Below are 16,438 nucleotides of genomic sequence, written 5' to 3' on the forward strand. Positions count from 1 at the left end.
GGTTTCTTGCACTGCAAAGGAGAGGTTAGGCACTTTTTAGCCAAAATGGTGGAAGTTAAGGAAGAGCCAGTTGGTACCCACAGGTATAATCTTATGCTTTAATCTCATGACAAGAATGAGTGAGCGGAAGACAAGAGATTATATAATCTGTGTTCCCATACATTTAGACTCTTTAAATAACCAAAAATTATCAGAAACAAAATACACTTCAATTTTATACGCTGCCTTCATTCCTTGCTCTTCTAGCCATACGGTAATGAATAAAATCATTACAGGTGACGGCTTTGCATCCCTATCTAGAGCTTTGAAGAATATAGTGCACTTTTTTGACATCAACACTCCATCCTGTAGTCAACCCCACTCCTCAGATACTCTCAGCAAGCAAAGCAGCTTATCACAGGGTCTAACTGAAATAATAAAAGGATGAAAGGAAGGAATAATTAAGAAGATAATTAATGGTTAGGTCCATCACTGGTATTTCTATGACTGTTTTCATTTAAGTGGCACATAATCAAGGCTGCAAAATTTAGGAACTGAAAAGCCAGTCATTTAAAACATCATTTAGCAAACCAGATAAGCACATTAACTGTATGTAACCACTTTAAAATAAAACTATAGTGTATGCTTTTTAGTAGTAAGTTTATAGAATTTGATATTGTGTGTTTACTATTATTTTGGTTGAAATTGCTGTTAATTTTTAATTGCCCTTGAATCACGCAGTAGCAGAAGGATACTTTCTAAATTAGTCAAAAATAACATAGTATGTGAAGACCTGATGTTGGCTTCCATTACTGTTAACTGTAAAATGATAATTTTTTAAAAGGAAAAGATGCATAGAAGTTAAATATAAAATTGCCTGCTCTCTCCTTACCTAAATTTTCCTTTGTCGGATTCTGGATATCTAGGCTGTGTACTTTATTGAATGCTTCTTTCCTTGGAAAAAGACTGGCTTGGCTAAGCTCAGTGAGTTGTTTCTCATCTCCAAATAATAATATCAGCCATAATAGATTGTTAAGTCAAATCTTGTTGGTTCTACCTTCAAGATATATCCAGAATCCAACCACTTTCCATCACCTAGATTATTGCAACAGGATCCTAACTCTTCCCCCTACCTCCTCCATTGCCCTGTTTCCACCTGTTCTCCAAAGAGCAGTCAGCAGATCATGAGTCATTTCTCAACTCAAGTCCCTCCAGAAGCTTCCCCTCACACTCAGAGTGAAAGCCAAATCCTACAGAGGCCTGCCACCCTGCTGTACCTCTCTGAGTACGTTATCTAAGACTCTCCTCCGCATAATCCATTGCTGGAGTCACACTGGCTTCCTGGATATTCCTAGAAACATCAGGTCACTTCTCTGACCTTTCCATCATCTCTTCCTCCAGGTGGCCCACAGCTCACTCCTCTGCCTCCTTCATTCCTTTGCTCATATGTCACTTTCTCAATGAGACTTTCCTTGGCAGCCCTTTTAAAAATGGCACATACATACAAGCACTCCTTATCGCCCTTCCCATTTTTATTTTTCTCCATAGTGTTTATCGCCTTCTAAAATACTATAAAACGATCTTATTCATTGTTTGTCTTCTTCCTCAACGTAAACTCCACGAGGTCAGGGATCTTTGTTTTGTTTTATGTACTTCTGTCTCCTCAACGTGTAGAACACTGCCTGGTACGTGGTAACCAATAAATATTTGTTGAATGAATGAATCTATAGACAAAACATTACCCAGCTCTTCCCGTGTGTGGCCTACTAACTACTAAGATATGGAACAGTTATTGGCGAAGGTCTTGCCTATCGGTTTCGTTTAAATACAGTATTATTTAATTAAAGGGAGGAGCCAGCCCTGGTGGTCTAGTGGTTAAGATTCAGTACTCTCACCTTCATGGCCCGGGTTCATTTCCTGGTCAGGGACCACACCACCCATCTGTCAGTTGTCATACTGTGGTGGCTGTGTGTTGCTGTGATGCTGAAAGCTATGCCACTGGTATTTCAAATATCAGCAGAGTCACCCATGGTGGACAGTTTTCAGCAGAGATTCCAGGCTAAAACAAACTAGGAAGAAGGACTCTGGCCACCCACTTCAGAAAAAATTGGCCTTGAAAACTGAGGATCTCTAGGAGTGAGAATCGACTGAACAGCACTAACAACAAAATTAAAGGGAGCATGGACCACAGGGGTAGAGCAAGGGTTCTGAAGGTCAGATAGCCCTGGATTTGAATAAATAGCTTCACTACTTACAACCTATGTGCCCTGGTGAGTTACATAATCTCCCAGCCTCAGTTTCCTCATCTGTAAAATGGGGATAGTAAAAACACCTTTCTCATTGAGTAGTCATAAAATTTTTTGAGCAAATGAGTGTAAACATTATGTTGGGCTTGTAATAAAACTCAGTAAATGTTTACAATTATTATGATAATAAGTATTGTAATTGCCCTTTATTTCCTAAATTTTTTGTAAAATATTTTACAAATGTTTACTCTTTTGACCAGAAGATTTAGCTCAAGATGTGAGTTGTTTCCGGATATGTTTGCACTTTGAAGCGTATTACAATGTTTCAGATATTTCTGTTTGAAATGATGTTACTTAAAACTGTTATTTACTGATGTCCTGCTAGTGTGCCAGATATTCAGCCAATTATATTCTAACTAGTACCTCTGCAAGGGGCCATTACTGTCACTATTTTATGCATAAAGGAACAGGCCCAGGATCATGGCGTGAGTACTCAGTCCCAGCTTGTTCAGCCTCCAAAGTTTAGGCTCTTTTCCCCCAGACCACTGTCCTCTCACTTTGAACTTCAGTGCCTTGCCCAGAGCTCTGGAAGTACATGGAATATTTGAGGAGTCAAAGGTGTGGTGTAGCTCAAGTAAGAGGCTTAAAGAGTCTTGAGATTGGAGATGAGACTGAAAGACTATACTCCGTGCTGTACTGTGTAGAGTTGAACCTGTAGGCTCTGGGAAGACATCAAAGGTGTTAAACTTGAGAATAAGATTTCAGAGAAGTGTAAACTGACAGAATTTACACGGATTGGTTTATGTCACTGACCACAGTGTAGTCTTTAACCTGACTATAAGCACATTAAGAATAATAGATTTCAGATTGGGAAAAATCAATATAAATTAAAGCCACGTTAAATAGTAGTTTTGTCTAATCTTAGGCAAAAGACTCCTTTTTTTTTTAATGTAAGCACCATTACATACTGCATAGTGTCTAAGATGGTCTCTTACAAATTATATTGCTTACCCATTCCAAAATATAAGATAGGTGCAGGGGCCAGCCCCGTGGTGTAGTGGTTAAGTTCACATGTTCTGCTTCAGTGGCCCAAGGTTCATGGGGTTCAGATCCCGGGCGTGGACCTACTCATTGCTTATCAAGCCATGCTGTGGCAGGCGTCCCACATATAAAGCAGAGGAAGATGGGCACGGATGTTAGCCCAGGGTCAATCTTCCTCAGCAAAAAGAGCAGGATTGGCATCAGATGTTAGCTCAGGGCTAATCTTCCTCACCAAAAAAAAAAAAATATATATATATATATATATATGTGTGTGTGTATATATATATAAGATAGGTGCAGATAGGAGAGTATTTTTGCCAATGATGGCATGCCACTGGAATTTAGAATAGCAAAATGACTGTAAAGTGGTTTCAGAAGGTGCTCAAACTGTTTTTGGTCTCTAGAGCTTTAATACCTTTATTCCAGTAGAAAACAGTGACTGAGAGAGTAAGTAACGTGACAGATGGCTGATATTGGTTTTCCCTAGGAATGGTCTTGGGAAATAATCAACTAAATGGTAAGAAAATACGGATAGCCACAGCCTCATGGGCCTAGAGTTTGATAAATGCATTAGTTTCTTAAGAAGATATGAAAAATGTTAAACATTAAGAACAAATTTTGTTTCTTTAGGATCTTTTAGCTGATCACTGATTCCAGATCTTCTTTTATCAGCAAATAAAGATATAGTAACAAAGAAGTTGACGATCTGGGAGACTTTCCATGGGGTTGGTTAAGAGTATTGGAAACCTCTTACACAATTGAATATAATTCCTGCGGGGAAAGAATCAAGTAAAGACTTTCATCCTCTGCTTATAGAAGTTGAAAGTAAATTTTTTTCCCCAAAGATATTGGTTTCTGGAATTTGTTCTTATGTTTTGCTGTTAGAGAAGTGGTGCAATTTTGACTGAATCTGTTGCAGACGGTTGACCAGTTGAGGGCAAGTAAAACCAAATCAGTGGAAATAGAATAGTAACTGAAGTAAAGCAAGTGAAAATGAGGGAACAAAAATGCCAAAAAGTGCTATCTATATGTAGTCTTTGTTTTATTAAATTAACATGAATGTACATGTATATGAGAAAAATCAAAAGGAGATCCAAGGAAGAGTGTTAAACTTACACTTGTCTTTTAAGTAAGTGTTTAGAGCTAATCATTTTATCTAAAGTTCTGTCTAAAATGCAAGTGATGTAGATACTCTTTTGACTACATAAATATGGCTTTAATATTCTCTCTGCTTGTTATAGGTAGATATATTTTCTCTCTCCAACCCTTTTATAAACTATTTGAGGTTGTAATTTATGTCCTCTATTCTTTTGTTCATACCGTAGTACCCAGTACAAATCTAAGTAGAAAGAAGATACTTAAAATGAGGCTTAAGAATAAGTAAGGTTTTAAAACTTGAATCTACTTTTTATGCTTGTACCTGAATTCTATGCGACAAAATTAAGTTGTTGATGTGGCAAATAAAACCTATTACAATGTGTTTTAATGAACAAAATATTCTTTTTTGAATACTATCTTCCATGGTATGTGTGAGCTTTAAATGAGTGTGGTAGCAAGTAGGGCAAGAGGAATGAAGAAGTAGAGAAAAAAATAATACAGATCCTAAGCCAGAGGTAAAATTTTCACCAGACCTCAAAGACTTTCAGTTCTCTATTCTTCATTAAAAATTATTCCCAAGACCAAAAATTGAAAAGACTACTATAATGTTAAATTATGCAATTATCCTGGGGTATAGGAGGCCACTGAACTAACACACACATATTAAATCTCTTTTTCAATATAAAATTAATAAATTAAATTAAAGGTGGGTCAAAGTTTGTACAGCTCATTTTAAGAATTACAATATGGAAAGTAAATACACTGCTGTGTGAGAATACATAGCTTATCTGTCACTGATAGCTAATGAATTCCTTCCTATTAAAATTTAATTGAAAATCTTCAATGATATTTAAGCTTTCACAGAAGTGTAAACTACTGTGACTACAATTCACAATGCATTTAAAACAATTATTCTTTATCATTAAAGTTAATAATATGCACATTAACCTCTTATGTAGTCTAAATCAATATTGTAGTTTAAAAGATATGACCTCTGGACAGCTTTGTCTAAATATTGATTTCATTGTCATTTGTATAAGGTATCAAACAAATTACATGCTGCACTAATATCATTAATGCTTCCCCCATAGAGCCTCTGACTTTATGGGTTCTTATAATACAGGACATGACATTACAAAAATATTGAGGACATCACACAATATAATTGCCGAATGGACGAGATTTGACGATGGCAGAGCAGAGTGGCTGTAAACACATGATAACTTCCAAATCCTTTACTCTCAGTGGACAGAAAAAATACTGCTCTTTTACATGCAGATTGGTTGTTGAAGTTAAGTTTCAAATGGCAGAATTTTTTCTGCCCCAGAGGGTCTAATTTGCCTTCTTGTGGTGCCATAGATATTTCAGAAGAGAATCTAAAGTCAGAATAAAATGTTGTAATTCTGCAATATAGCAGTTTTCCCAAAATAATCTTGTTTAGAAATTTCTATTACAAGTTACTGGTGAGTCAGATGAGTTGGAAAATACGCGCATAAAAGTAAAGGGGCTGAACCTTTCAAATGGTCATTAAAGAATTAAATACAAACTGAGGTAGGGACATACATGCATCACATTTTCCCACAGAATTGGCAGCAGTTATATCATTATTTTTGTAAGAAAATAATTGCAAATTGAAATAACAGCTGTATAATTTGCTCTCTTTTACTTTTTTCCAGGTTCTAAATTGCTATGAATCACAATTGTTAACATCATCCAGTTACATCTAATTCTATTTTGATGTTTTATTTTTTAATTTTTAAAATTGTACTTTGCTTACTGTTTTCTATACAACTCTTTAGAAATGTGGCCATGATCTGACACTGTGAGCTATGGGTGCTATTTACACTAAAAATTTTCCCCTCAAATCTCTTATAGGTAAAAGTGACCCATTTTGTGTGGTTGAACTGAACAATGATAGGCTGTTAACACACACTGTCTACAAAAATCTCAATCCTGAGTGGAACAAAGTCTTCACCTTGTAAGTAGTCATTACTTTGAGCTCATTTCAAAAATGGTGCTAACTGATATTTATTTTTGAGATTTTGTGTGTGTGTTTCTTCTTCACTGATTAACAACTCAATGCATCTGGCCTGCCTTTGCTAGCAATGATGAATTTCATAACTGCGTTACCTTCCTGATAGTGAAATCTGGGGAAAGGGTATGCCGTTTTTCTTTGTTTGCACAGATATTTTTTTAAACTGTGCATTTTACATGATTTGACTAAAGATTTTTCTCCCATTAACTGAATTTCCATACTGCTTCTTCCTTTTATACTTTCTATTGAAATTCTCCCCAATTGCATTGACACCAAGGAGGACAAAGCTCTATTTGTTCCATTGCTCAAATCAGCAAACAGTCCGGTCTCGAAATCGGCAGATGCTTTAGTTTTGGTTTGTTGCATTTTAGCACAATAAGGACATTAAGTATTGTCCTAGTTACCAAAACACCTTTTGAGTTAATTTCTCTTTTGTTTTAAAGAGTTTGTAAATCTTTTCGATCACGTACTATAAAGCTGCGAATGCTACACTATAGTATCTCCTAAGTTCGTTTTTTTGGTATGTTTTTATTTTTAAACTGGGCTTTAGAAATGAACTCTGAACAAAGGAAAACTCTCCAAACAGAAGTACTTCTTTAAAGTTTTCTAACACAGATTTATTTTTTTGTATATTTAAAACTGCTAAATTCCTCATTAATTTCTTATAATGTCTCTGCTTAAGAGCCAGTAACTAATCAGATTTAATTATCTGACCAATTTATCTTTAAGGAATTCCACATTTTTATAAGAGATGAAAGCCTGGTCAGGAGACTCACAGTCCTAAGGTTGTGGAGGGTGTTTTTCTCTGGAATGCATAATTGAATGAATAGGTTTGATTATTATCAAAGCCATTAATTGATTGTGCCCTGATAAAGCCTTTTCTCACACATGGTTGCAGTCTTTCAGTAATGAATATATTCATTTTTTGTTTTCTCTTAATTCATGTTTTCTTGGTAAACAGTTTGATCAAAGAATAAATGCTGTCAACAATTGGGGCTTATTTTTCTAGAAACAAAAATATGAAGAGCTTGCACAGTTGTTTATTAGCATATGTTGTCTTTGGAGCATAATGGAACACGACTTAATTTCTAAATCCTCGGGAGGTACAATAGCTATCAATGTTACATTTTCTCCATTCTATTTTCTGTATTGGTTAATTTGTACTATAAATCTAACAGAAATAAATCAATGTTTTGGTAAGAGCTGTAAACAAAAAGGAGATATCCTATTATAAAAAGAAAAATCATACAAAATATGCTGTGACTCTTGCTGCTGTCCAACCTGGTGGTCTTTTATGTGCAGGTAATAGGAAGATAGGAATTATTGTGATAATGAGAAGGAAAAGTCTAAAAAACATCCGTGCCACTTATTGATGGTTTATTCTTTTTACAATAACTTACTTTATGCCCATTCAGATGGCAAATTATATTTCATTAAAAAATTATAACTTGAAATTACTATGGTGTTCAAAGTCCCAGATAATAGAACCATCATTGTAGTCTACTAAGGTGCATTGTGGGAAATTCTGTCAGATACCAAGCGACCTTATATATATGTGTACGCAAATAGTATACATAAAAACACACACCAAATCAGCTGGAGCTATCTAAATTTTCAAAAGCATTTTTGTTCTTGTTCCCCACTGATGAAGTCTTTTTTTCCTTACATATATTTATTATGCAGCAACATTAAAGATATCCATTCAGTTCTTGAAGTGACAGTTTATGATGAAGATCGGGATCGAAGTGCTGACTTTCTGGGCAAAGTTGCTATACCGTTGCTGTCTGTAAGTTTTATTCACCTGACACACCGCTCTGTGTTGCTTTTGCTCAAGGAAAAAAAAAAAAACCCTCAGCTCTATATCTGTCATTTCTCAACCAAGGTCTGTAATAAGAACACTAAAAATTTTAACATACTCAATTCACGGCCATGTTGAATCCCATGATAGTTAATTTTTCCTGACAGACTTGATCCTGGTAATGAACAGGTACTTGTCAGAATTGCCACAGTTGTTTTGGGTTCTCTGTCAGTTTCAGCAGCTGGGGGTCAAAGGTCACCGAGGGAGTGTATTCAGTGGAGACCGCGAGACAGACGGCTGTCATGTCCTTTTCCCGCAGATTCAAAATGGTGAACAGAAAGCCTACGTCTTGAAAAACAAGCAGCTGACAGGGCCAACAAAGGGGGTCATCTATCTTGAAATAGATGTGATTTTTAATGCTGTAAGTCTTAACTTTGGCTTTTTTGTACTGCTAAAGAGTTCAGTTTCATGAAAGCTTTTGTTCCTGATTTGTAGAGAGTTTCTGTCATTCCTCATTTTCTCTAAACCTTGATGTATCCTGGAGAATACGCTTCTGCCACCGCCTGGCACACCCACACTTTCTGTGACAGTTGGCGGCTGCCGTGCGGCTGTGCTGCGGCCGCTGCCTGCCGGCGTGAGGAACGGGAGCACAGGCATGTGCAACTGTATACATTTATATTTTATGAGCACAGCAGCCAGGACTTTGAAACTTTCGCAATGATTGCAAATTGAACTGCGTGAAAAACTCGTAAACGTTTGTAATATATTAATCCATAACAGACACATATGTTGATGTACAGGTGAAAGCCAGCTTACGAACATTAATACCCAAAGAACAGAAGTACATTGAAGAGGAACACAGACTCTCTAAACAGGTAAAGAGTAAGGACAGATGAATCCCTCTGGGAAGGCCTCATTATACCTGTAAAACATCTAAGTAAATTCAAATAAACTTTGGAGGTACGGAGGGGGGAAGATTATGGAATTTTTGATCATCTACTTATGTGAAATGGCTCCTTCTTTTTTTCCTTCTTTTTCTCTCTTCCCTTTCTTTCCTTAAAAGATCAAACAAGGACAATACCAAACTAATAAGTTGGATGGGGGTGGTCAGAAAGGAAAGGGGATATTGTAGGCACTGCATAGAATGGATATGTATTCATGAGTGAGCAAAAGAAAGCTCATTTTGAACATAAAATACGATTTGATTGCCATGGAATGTGTAAATGAGAACACCAAAGGCTGAGGTTCAAATATATGTCCAGACCACCCACAGGTATGATGCAGGTGTGTGGAAAGCGAGCCCAGCAGAAAGCCCTTCCCTCTAATCCACAAGAGAGGGGCTCCATCTTTTAAGAGAAACCTTCCTGTTAATTAGATTTTGACTATGATCTTTTAGAAGTGAACTTTTATTGGCATTTTTAGCTAAGAAAATAGAAAATCAGCAAATCTGATTTTTCTATCATGAAGGAATTTTAAATTAGGCTTGCTATCTTGTAGTTAGACTTGTAGTTTTAAATTAGGTTTGATATCAAGTTAAGAAAGAGTACTAAATTTCCCCTTAAAAAAATGTTTACTTCCGATTAACACAACTGAAATAAAATGTATTTGTTATGGCTATAAAGTTTACCGAACTCATTTGTGTGTGTTAAAATATTTAACAATTTTCTGTGCTATTAGAAGACTAAAAATATTTTTGTTTTTAATCCAAACAATTCACCATAAACAGTGGGATCTTTGGTTGTTTAAAGACAGTGCATGAGTTACAAATGCAATATCTATCTAAATAGAAATACAGATCACATTTTTCTACAATTATAGATAAAAGTAATAAAAGTAGCTCTTAAAGGAAGGTGATCAGGGGCCAAGAAGGAAAACAAATAAGGAGACTCTTAACTTTGTCTGAAAGGAATTTCAATTTTAACAATTTGTTAAAACTGATATGCATGTACATACATCTATATTTATACATACATATGTATTTTTTCCATAGGACCTCAGTAAAACTTTACATAGCTACTTCTTTAAAATACCAGATCAGCATTGATGTATATTTGGAAGTAGCAAAATATTAACCTGCAGATATGTTATTCTAATTATTAACATAGCTGTAGGTAATTTTTTGAGCCATCAGCTAGTGTATGGGCTATTCTTTTTACAGTTGTAGTCATGCCTTAGTTTTCTATTTTAAATTTAAATTATATCAATTCTCATATATCTTTTCGAGTAAAAGATTTTGTAAAGAACTTGGTTACCATAAATTTTTTCCTAACTCCAAAATTATGAAAAAGTAATGAGAAAATATAGGTTAAATTTATGGTGGGAAAGAAAGAGAGAGGAAGAGGGAGAGGGCGAGGGAAAGAGAGAAAAGGAGAGAATGAGAATATGATAGTAAGAAAGGGAGACTCCTACTAAAATGGTGAAAAAAATTTGTTTTCTATAATAAAGCAACACTTAACCGGTTTTTCTCTAAAATCCTAAATAAAAACATTCCAAGTTGTCCATTGCAGTTTGAAATATCTTGAAATTAACACACTTGAAGAATCTTAAAACAACAATAAGATTTAAGAGTTAAAAAATATATTTAACGTTCACAGTATGTAAGTAGCAAAAAATGTTTTTAATCTATTGGAGATTTTTTTTCTTTTGAACAAAGGTAGCCCAATCTACATGATAATATTATTTAAGAAAATATATTTAGCTAAGAAACTGCTCTTATAATTCCATTCTTTCCACTTTCTCCAGCAATACTTCTTTTTCTTTAATTTGTGAGCCAAATTGTTTGGTATATTCTTACAACTTTATTAACTTTCTGAATCCTTTTTAAATCACACTAAGCTTGAAGAATTTTGTAGCAAATCTGATGGGTTTTAGTCTTGCAAAGTCTAATAATATTTTCATCTTCCTTACAGCTGCTACTGAGAAACTTTATCAGAATGAAGCGTTGTGTCATGGTGCTCGTAAATGCTGCATACTACGTTAATAGTTGCTTTGACTGGGATTCACCCCCAAGGAGCCTGGCTGCTTTTGTGGTATGATCATACTGTATTATTTACATTGTTATTCATTAAATTCGGTAATCACAGCTACATGTTTCTGTGGCTATAGTAACAGTTATGTTGATGTGGCCATTTAAAAACTCCTATTTTAAGACTTGACTGGACAGATTTGCCGTGGGCAGGAAGCTGATGGATTGTTCAAGGTCTGAGTCCAAGAATACTTCCCCCCCTCAGATTTCCGGAATGCAAGACATCTCCGCCAATGTATAATTTTCTCTGTGACAGTTAAAAAGTAAATTTTACATATTGCATAATTCCAAATCCCAATAGCAGAGCCAAGAAAAGTCCTTAGTGTTAAGAAAAATCAATAATCTTGACCATCCTCATTTTAATTGTATTTGTTCTGTAGATATTTTTTCAAACTATGAAAATCATTGGCAGTAGAATGCTAGTTGGTACTACTTTAATATTGAATCAATTGGAAGTGGATGCGATCTATTGAAGAATCGTTTTATTATTTCTGAGATTTCAAGTTTTTAAAAAGGCACAAGAGAGAATTTGATAGATCCAAATAGTCTTCTAACAATGTTCATCTTGTAGCCTTTTACTTTAGTTATTTAAAAACTGCTGATGAGACCAAGTTGCAAAGCTAGAAAATCCGAAAGAATACTTTCCTCTGAGTTTTAACTGGGATTTTCTGCTCTCACATTATTTTTGCTTATTCAGGATTTCAGTTTGAAGTTTAAGTGGAGTCCTTTTTTTGAAATCCTTTATTTTATTGTCCTATTTGTTAGAATATGACTACCTTATGCTTCCTCATAGTTACCAGTTTAGCAGAATATGACTTTATTATGGGGGCTTACAAGAAAAGCCTTAATTATAGTAACAAATCAACATTTTAGTATTACCATTCAAATGAGGATATGCACATCTGTTTAGTACTTTGAGCTCTGTCCTCCTCTCAGGCCTTGTATGAGACTTTCATTAATGTCTGAGCACATGGAACAAAGAGTGTGTATGTCCCTTTGTGTTCTAAGTTACCAGAAAGTTAGGCGGCCTGCTTCCCAAAGACATGTTGTTGTCTCCTTAAAGAAAGCGATTGTCATCATCAAGTTTTAGAAAAGAAAATCTGCCTCTTTCAATATTCTTTTATTTCGCTGTTTCACATAATAAATACATCAGGGTACTGTTCAGCAAATTTTATTATGATTTTTCATTATCATAGAGGCACTTTGACGTTAATGAGGAAAAAAATGATATTGAGTTTCTTACGTTTATTTTATGCCATTACTTCCACGTTCCATGGGTCCTTACAACAGACACAATAGTAGTCTGCTGAAAAAATCATGCTGCCATCTTTGATTCACTCCTTCCAAAGTCATTCCCCACAGCTGTTTGTGAAATTTGAAAACAGAGAAATCTATATAATTATATTGTTTGTTCAGGAACCTTCATTTTGGATGCTTTAGCATTACAATGTGTTGTGTAAGCCATCATAAACTTGGCTTCCAGAGGTCGCTCATATAAAATGAATTCAAGATGGCAGATTTTTTCACAATTTCCTTCTGATTAAAAAAAATCAGGCACTGAAATTCTGAGAAACTTAGGTACAGTACATAATACTTGAGTGATTTCACTGCAAGGGAGGCTAAGTTCACTGGGGAAGAACTGTAATATCTCTCTTAGCTGGTAGTCAGTTTCTATGACACTCTGTGTTTCTTTTTCTATGAAACACAAGCTGAATGCAAGATGCTTGAGGAAAAGTGGGGCAGGGCACAATAAGGGTAGGAAAAGGGACTGCTGACACTGCTGGTGAAAAAAGAGGCCACAAACTACAATGTGAACACATACTCAGAATACTTTTGAAAAGAAACAATAACATTAACTGTTTCATTGACCAAAAAATGCACTGAATTACATTCTACAGAATGTGATGGAAACAACAAACAGTAAAACCAAACTTCACTTACCCAGACTTGAATTGGGAGTTCCACGAGAGTGGGAACCCTGCCTTTTTCACCCTGGTACCCCAGCATCACCTATAGTGTGTGTAGTCCTCAGTAGGCTCCCAATAAAAATGGCTGTCTATATCACTCGACCAACCACTGAACCAGTCGATCAATCTGAAAATTTTTCTCATGTGAAGAAAGTCTTTATTCAATGATGCCAGATAAATAAGGGTTTGCTCTAACAAAGCTAGTTATTAAGTGATGATGAACATAGCTTAATGCTGTTGTAGCAATTTTGCCTAGACCTTCTATTTAAATTCTAAACTATTTCATAATCCTCTATCAATCATCTATTTTAACCTCAGATTAAATTCTGATACAAAAAGATCCTTATAGAATAATAACAACAACTAATATTTATTAAGCATTTATGTGCCAGGGAACCGCTTTTCAGGCATTAATGTATGAAAGTGCTTTTCATGCATTAATGAATTTAATATTCCCAGCAACCTTATTATGAGGTAGGTACTATTATTTTCCCAATATACGGAGGAAGAAACCGAGACACAGAAGAGTTAAGTGGCTTAGCCAAAGCCACACAGCAGATATTATTTCCTTTCTAAAAGACCTTTTAAAATATATGCCTATAATCTTAATATCATAACAATTCAGAAACAAAACTGTTGTGGGATTTTTATTCATCTTGTAGATGGTAAATGATGTGAGTATTTAAAAACGAAATGTTTCAAAGACCTCATTGCATAACCAGAGCCTTTTTAGGCCAGTTTATTGAAAAGAACTGCTTTCCATTAGGAGAAGGGTATGAGCAGCACCCCTTTGCTGCAAACATATTGTTCCCATCATTCGCTGTTGATGGATCGCGGGTCTGCTACTATAATATTGGCTGCACTTGGCCCACTTCTTCATAAATGCAGCTGCCTCATGGCGCACGTGCATTTGTAGCATCACGCGGCCTGGTTTTAGGCCCCCATCGGTAAACTTTACGACGTTTAAGTGGTTTTTTCTATTCCTTTTTATTTTTCTTTTCTCATTTACTACCCAAAAATTAAGTGTAGAAAAATGAAATCAAAATGGAAAAACAATAATTTTTTGTCCCAATGGCCACTAAAGCGGGAAGCATGAGAAATGCAGGGTTAGGCCCGTTCTGGCCTCTCTGGCACTATGCTGGTATGCTGTGGGGAAGATTCAAAGGCAGCTAATGAAATTAGAAGCTGAAGTTGGCCTGGAAGGTGATGGGTAAAATATAAGCAAACACGTTCCTGGGAATGTCCTTGTTTTTGTGTGCTGTGAATTAGGTTTTTAAATTTTACTATGAATATTGTATGCCTGGGAGCGAACACAGACGTACGTGGTGCAGAAGGCACTGCTTGTCTTTTGGAATCATCTATTGTAGATGTGGAAATGTCTCATAAATTGGGCCTAATTTTCATCAGGCTCTTGACCAGACATTTGTGTTCCTGTGGATGTCAGTGGGCGCAACACAGACAAAAAAAGAATGCGCATTCTCTCTTTCTTTTCAGTACTGTCATTTCTCACTGTAATGAGCACAAAAATAATTGGACAACTGAGCTATCAGTAAAAGGACACACTTCAGTGTGCGTCAAAGAATTATTTTACAGGACAAACTTTAATCTTTAAATGTGATTGTAGATAATTTGTGGTACCATCTGTCCATTTGGAATTGTTTTAGCCTTTTCTGTCGTTGTACAGTAAGTGCCGCTGTGTTTAACATTAACATTTGATATTTTACACATTTAATTTCTGTTCTGCCGTGTGGTCCTTAGGGAACGGAGCGCTAGTGCTACATGAGAGAGACAAAGTATTGATCAGTTAACATTTCAGCTACATTTATGTATGTCGCAAAATTAATGAAAATGCCAGATAAAAATGTCAGAGTGCACAAAAAGGTAGAATTTAAATTTGGTAGTTTAATGAAAAGTTTAAAATGTGCATTATCAAAAATGTCCTCTTGCCTTTAAAGTACAAATCCTAACAGAATAACTACAGGGAGACACATATTTTACTTAAAGGAACAATGAACATGCATTATGAAGGGATGTCAACTCCTCAAAGTACCTTGTGTTCCAAAACGGCATGTTCGAATGCTTAACTGTTACTCATAAAATACATTTGTTTCTGTTCACATCTGGAGGGCTACTGGCTTCAGCCCTCTGTAGTGACCAGCCTCCGAGGAGGCAGGCTTCCTACTGAGAGTCTCCCCCTTGGTTTTGCTTGGTATCCACGCGTTCCTTTTGTGTCAAAACTGAGAATTCCCTCTACAGCAATTCATCGAGTCCACTCGGGTTCATTACTCATTCCTTTCTGGGTCCTTTTCCAATGCCTGGTTTTCCTTTGCTTCCAGATAAATTGTGCTCCACCTTCATTCAATCCCCATTTTAGTAAAGGATCCCACTCGGGACAGCAGCTACTCTCAGAAAAGCTGGGCCATTATGCAGGAAAAGAGAAAAAACAGAGATGATGTATGCAGAGAATGACACGAGGCAGCTCTGTGTAGCCAAATGATAAAAAAAAAAAAAAAAAAATGGAGGCAGCACAAGCGAAGTAGGAGGAGCTGAACTTGCAGAGGCAGGGGGCACAGTACACCCGTCTGAAGACAATAGGATACCTTATCAAGGACTTCCTGTGGGGAAAGCCTGCTGCTGTTAAACAACATGTGGATTTTTCTAGAAGTTATTACAAACAATAAGGACATTTTAAGTGGCCTTCATGTTCAAGGACTAAAAAGGGAGCATTGCTTAAGATGAAATATCAATGTGAAAACAAAGGCATGTCTATGTCACCTGTAATTCAAGTCTTAGCATTCATCTCACTGAACAATATAGGGTGATTGTTCTGGACGTGTGGAAGGTAACTTAAAATTTCCAACAGAAATTTCTATTTTAAAACTTTAAGAGACATGAGTAATATCACACCAACAAAATTATGCTTCAAGTCTATGGCAATTTTCAAATGGTTTTTATAGAAGCTTTTTTTGTTGTTCTTGCTACAGTTATTTTTTTAGTGCTACCAGAAAAGTTGGAAATGTTCCAGATGTAATTTTTGTTACTTTCCCCACAACAGTAAAACAGAAATCTCTCAAAAATCAAAGAAACAAGTACTAAAGCAAAATGATCTATAACTAATGGTCCTATCCTTGTATTCTTGAATTTTCCTAAAATTATGTAAATCTAAACTTCCAAGCCCTTTTGCCCCACTCCTCTTTATTTATGCTTTCCTCTGACATAAACACTTACTAAGTTTACTAAACAATACTT

At 35.8% G+C, this 16,438-nt stretch overlaps 1 protein-coding gene across 12 annotated transcripts in view; it reads left to right on the forward strand.

Annotated features, from left to right (window-relative positions):
• The window catches only part of MCTP1 (multiple C2 and transmembrane domain containing 1), a 507,353-nt gene that overhangs the window by 346,006 nt on the left and 144,909 nt on the right, over nt 1-16,438 (forward strand). For 10 of the 12 annotated variants that reach the window (XM_087430024.1, XM_087430026.1, XM_087430029.1 and 7 more), the window contains 5 exons: nt 6,240-6,342; nt 8,083-8,185; nt 8,517-8,618; nt 8,998-9,072; nt 11,107-11,226. In XM_087430024.1, coding sequence (XP_087286150.1) covers nt 6,240-6,342; nt 8,083-8,185; nt 8,517-8,618; nt 8,998-9,072; nt 11,107-11,226 — 503 coding nt within the window. Of the gene's footprint in view, nt 1-6,239; nt 6,343-8,082; nt 8,186-8,516; nt 8,619-8,997; nt 9,073-11,106; nt 11,233-16,438 lie in introns of those variants that run through there. The other 2 variants (XM_087430027.1, XM_087430035.1) reach the window with 2 other exon arrangements.

This window comes from Ceratotherium simum, chromosome 4, assembly GCF_057802395.1.
Source record: "Ceratotherium simum simum isolate JZ-2026a chromosome 4, ASM5780239v1, whole genome shotgun sequence".
NCBI lineage: Eukaryota > Metazoa > Chordata > Mammalia > Perissodactyla > Rhinocerotidae > Ceratotherium > Ceratotherium simum.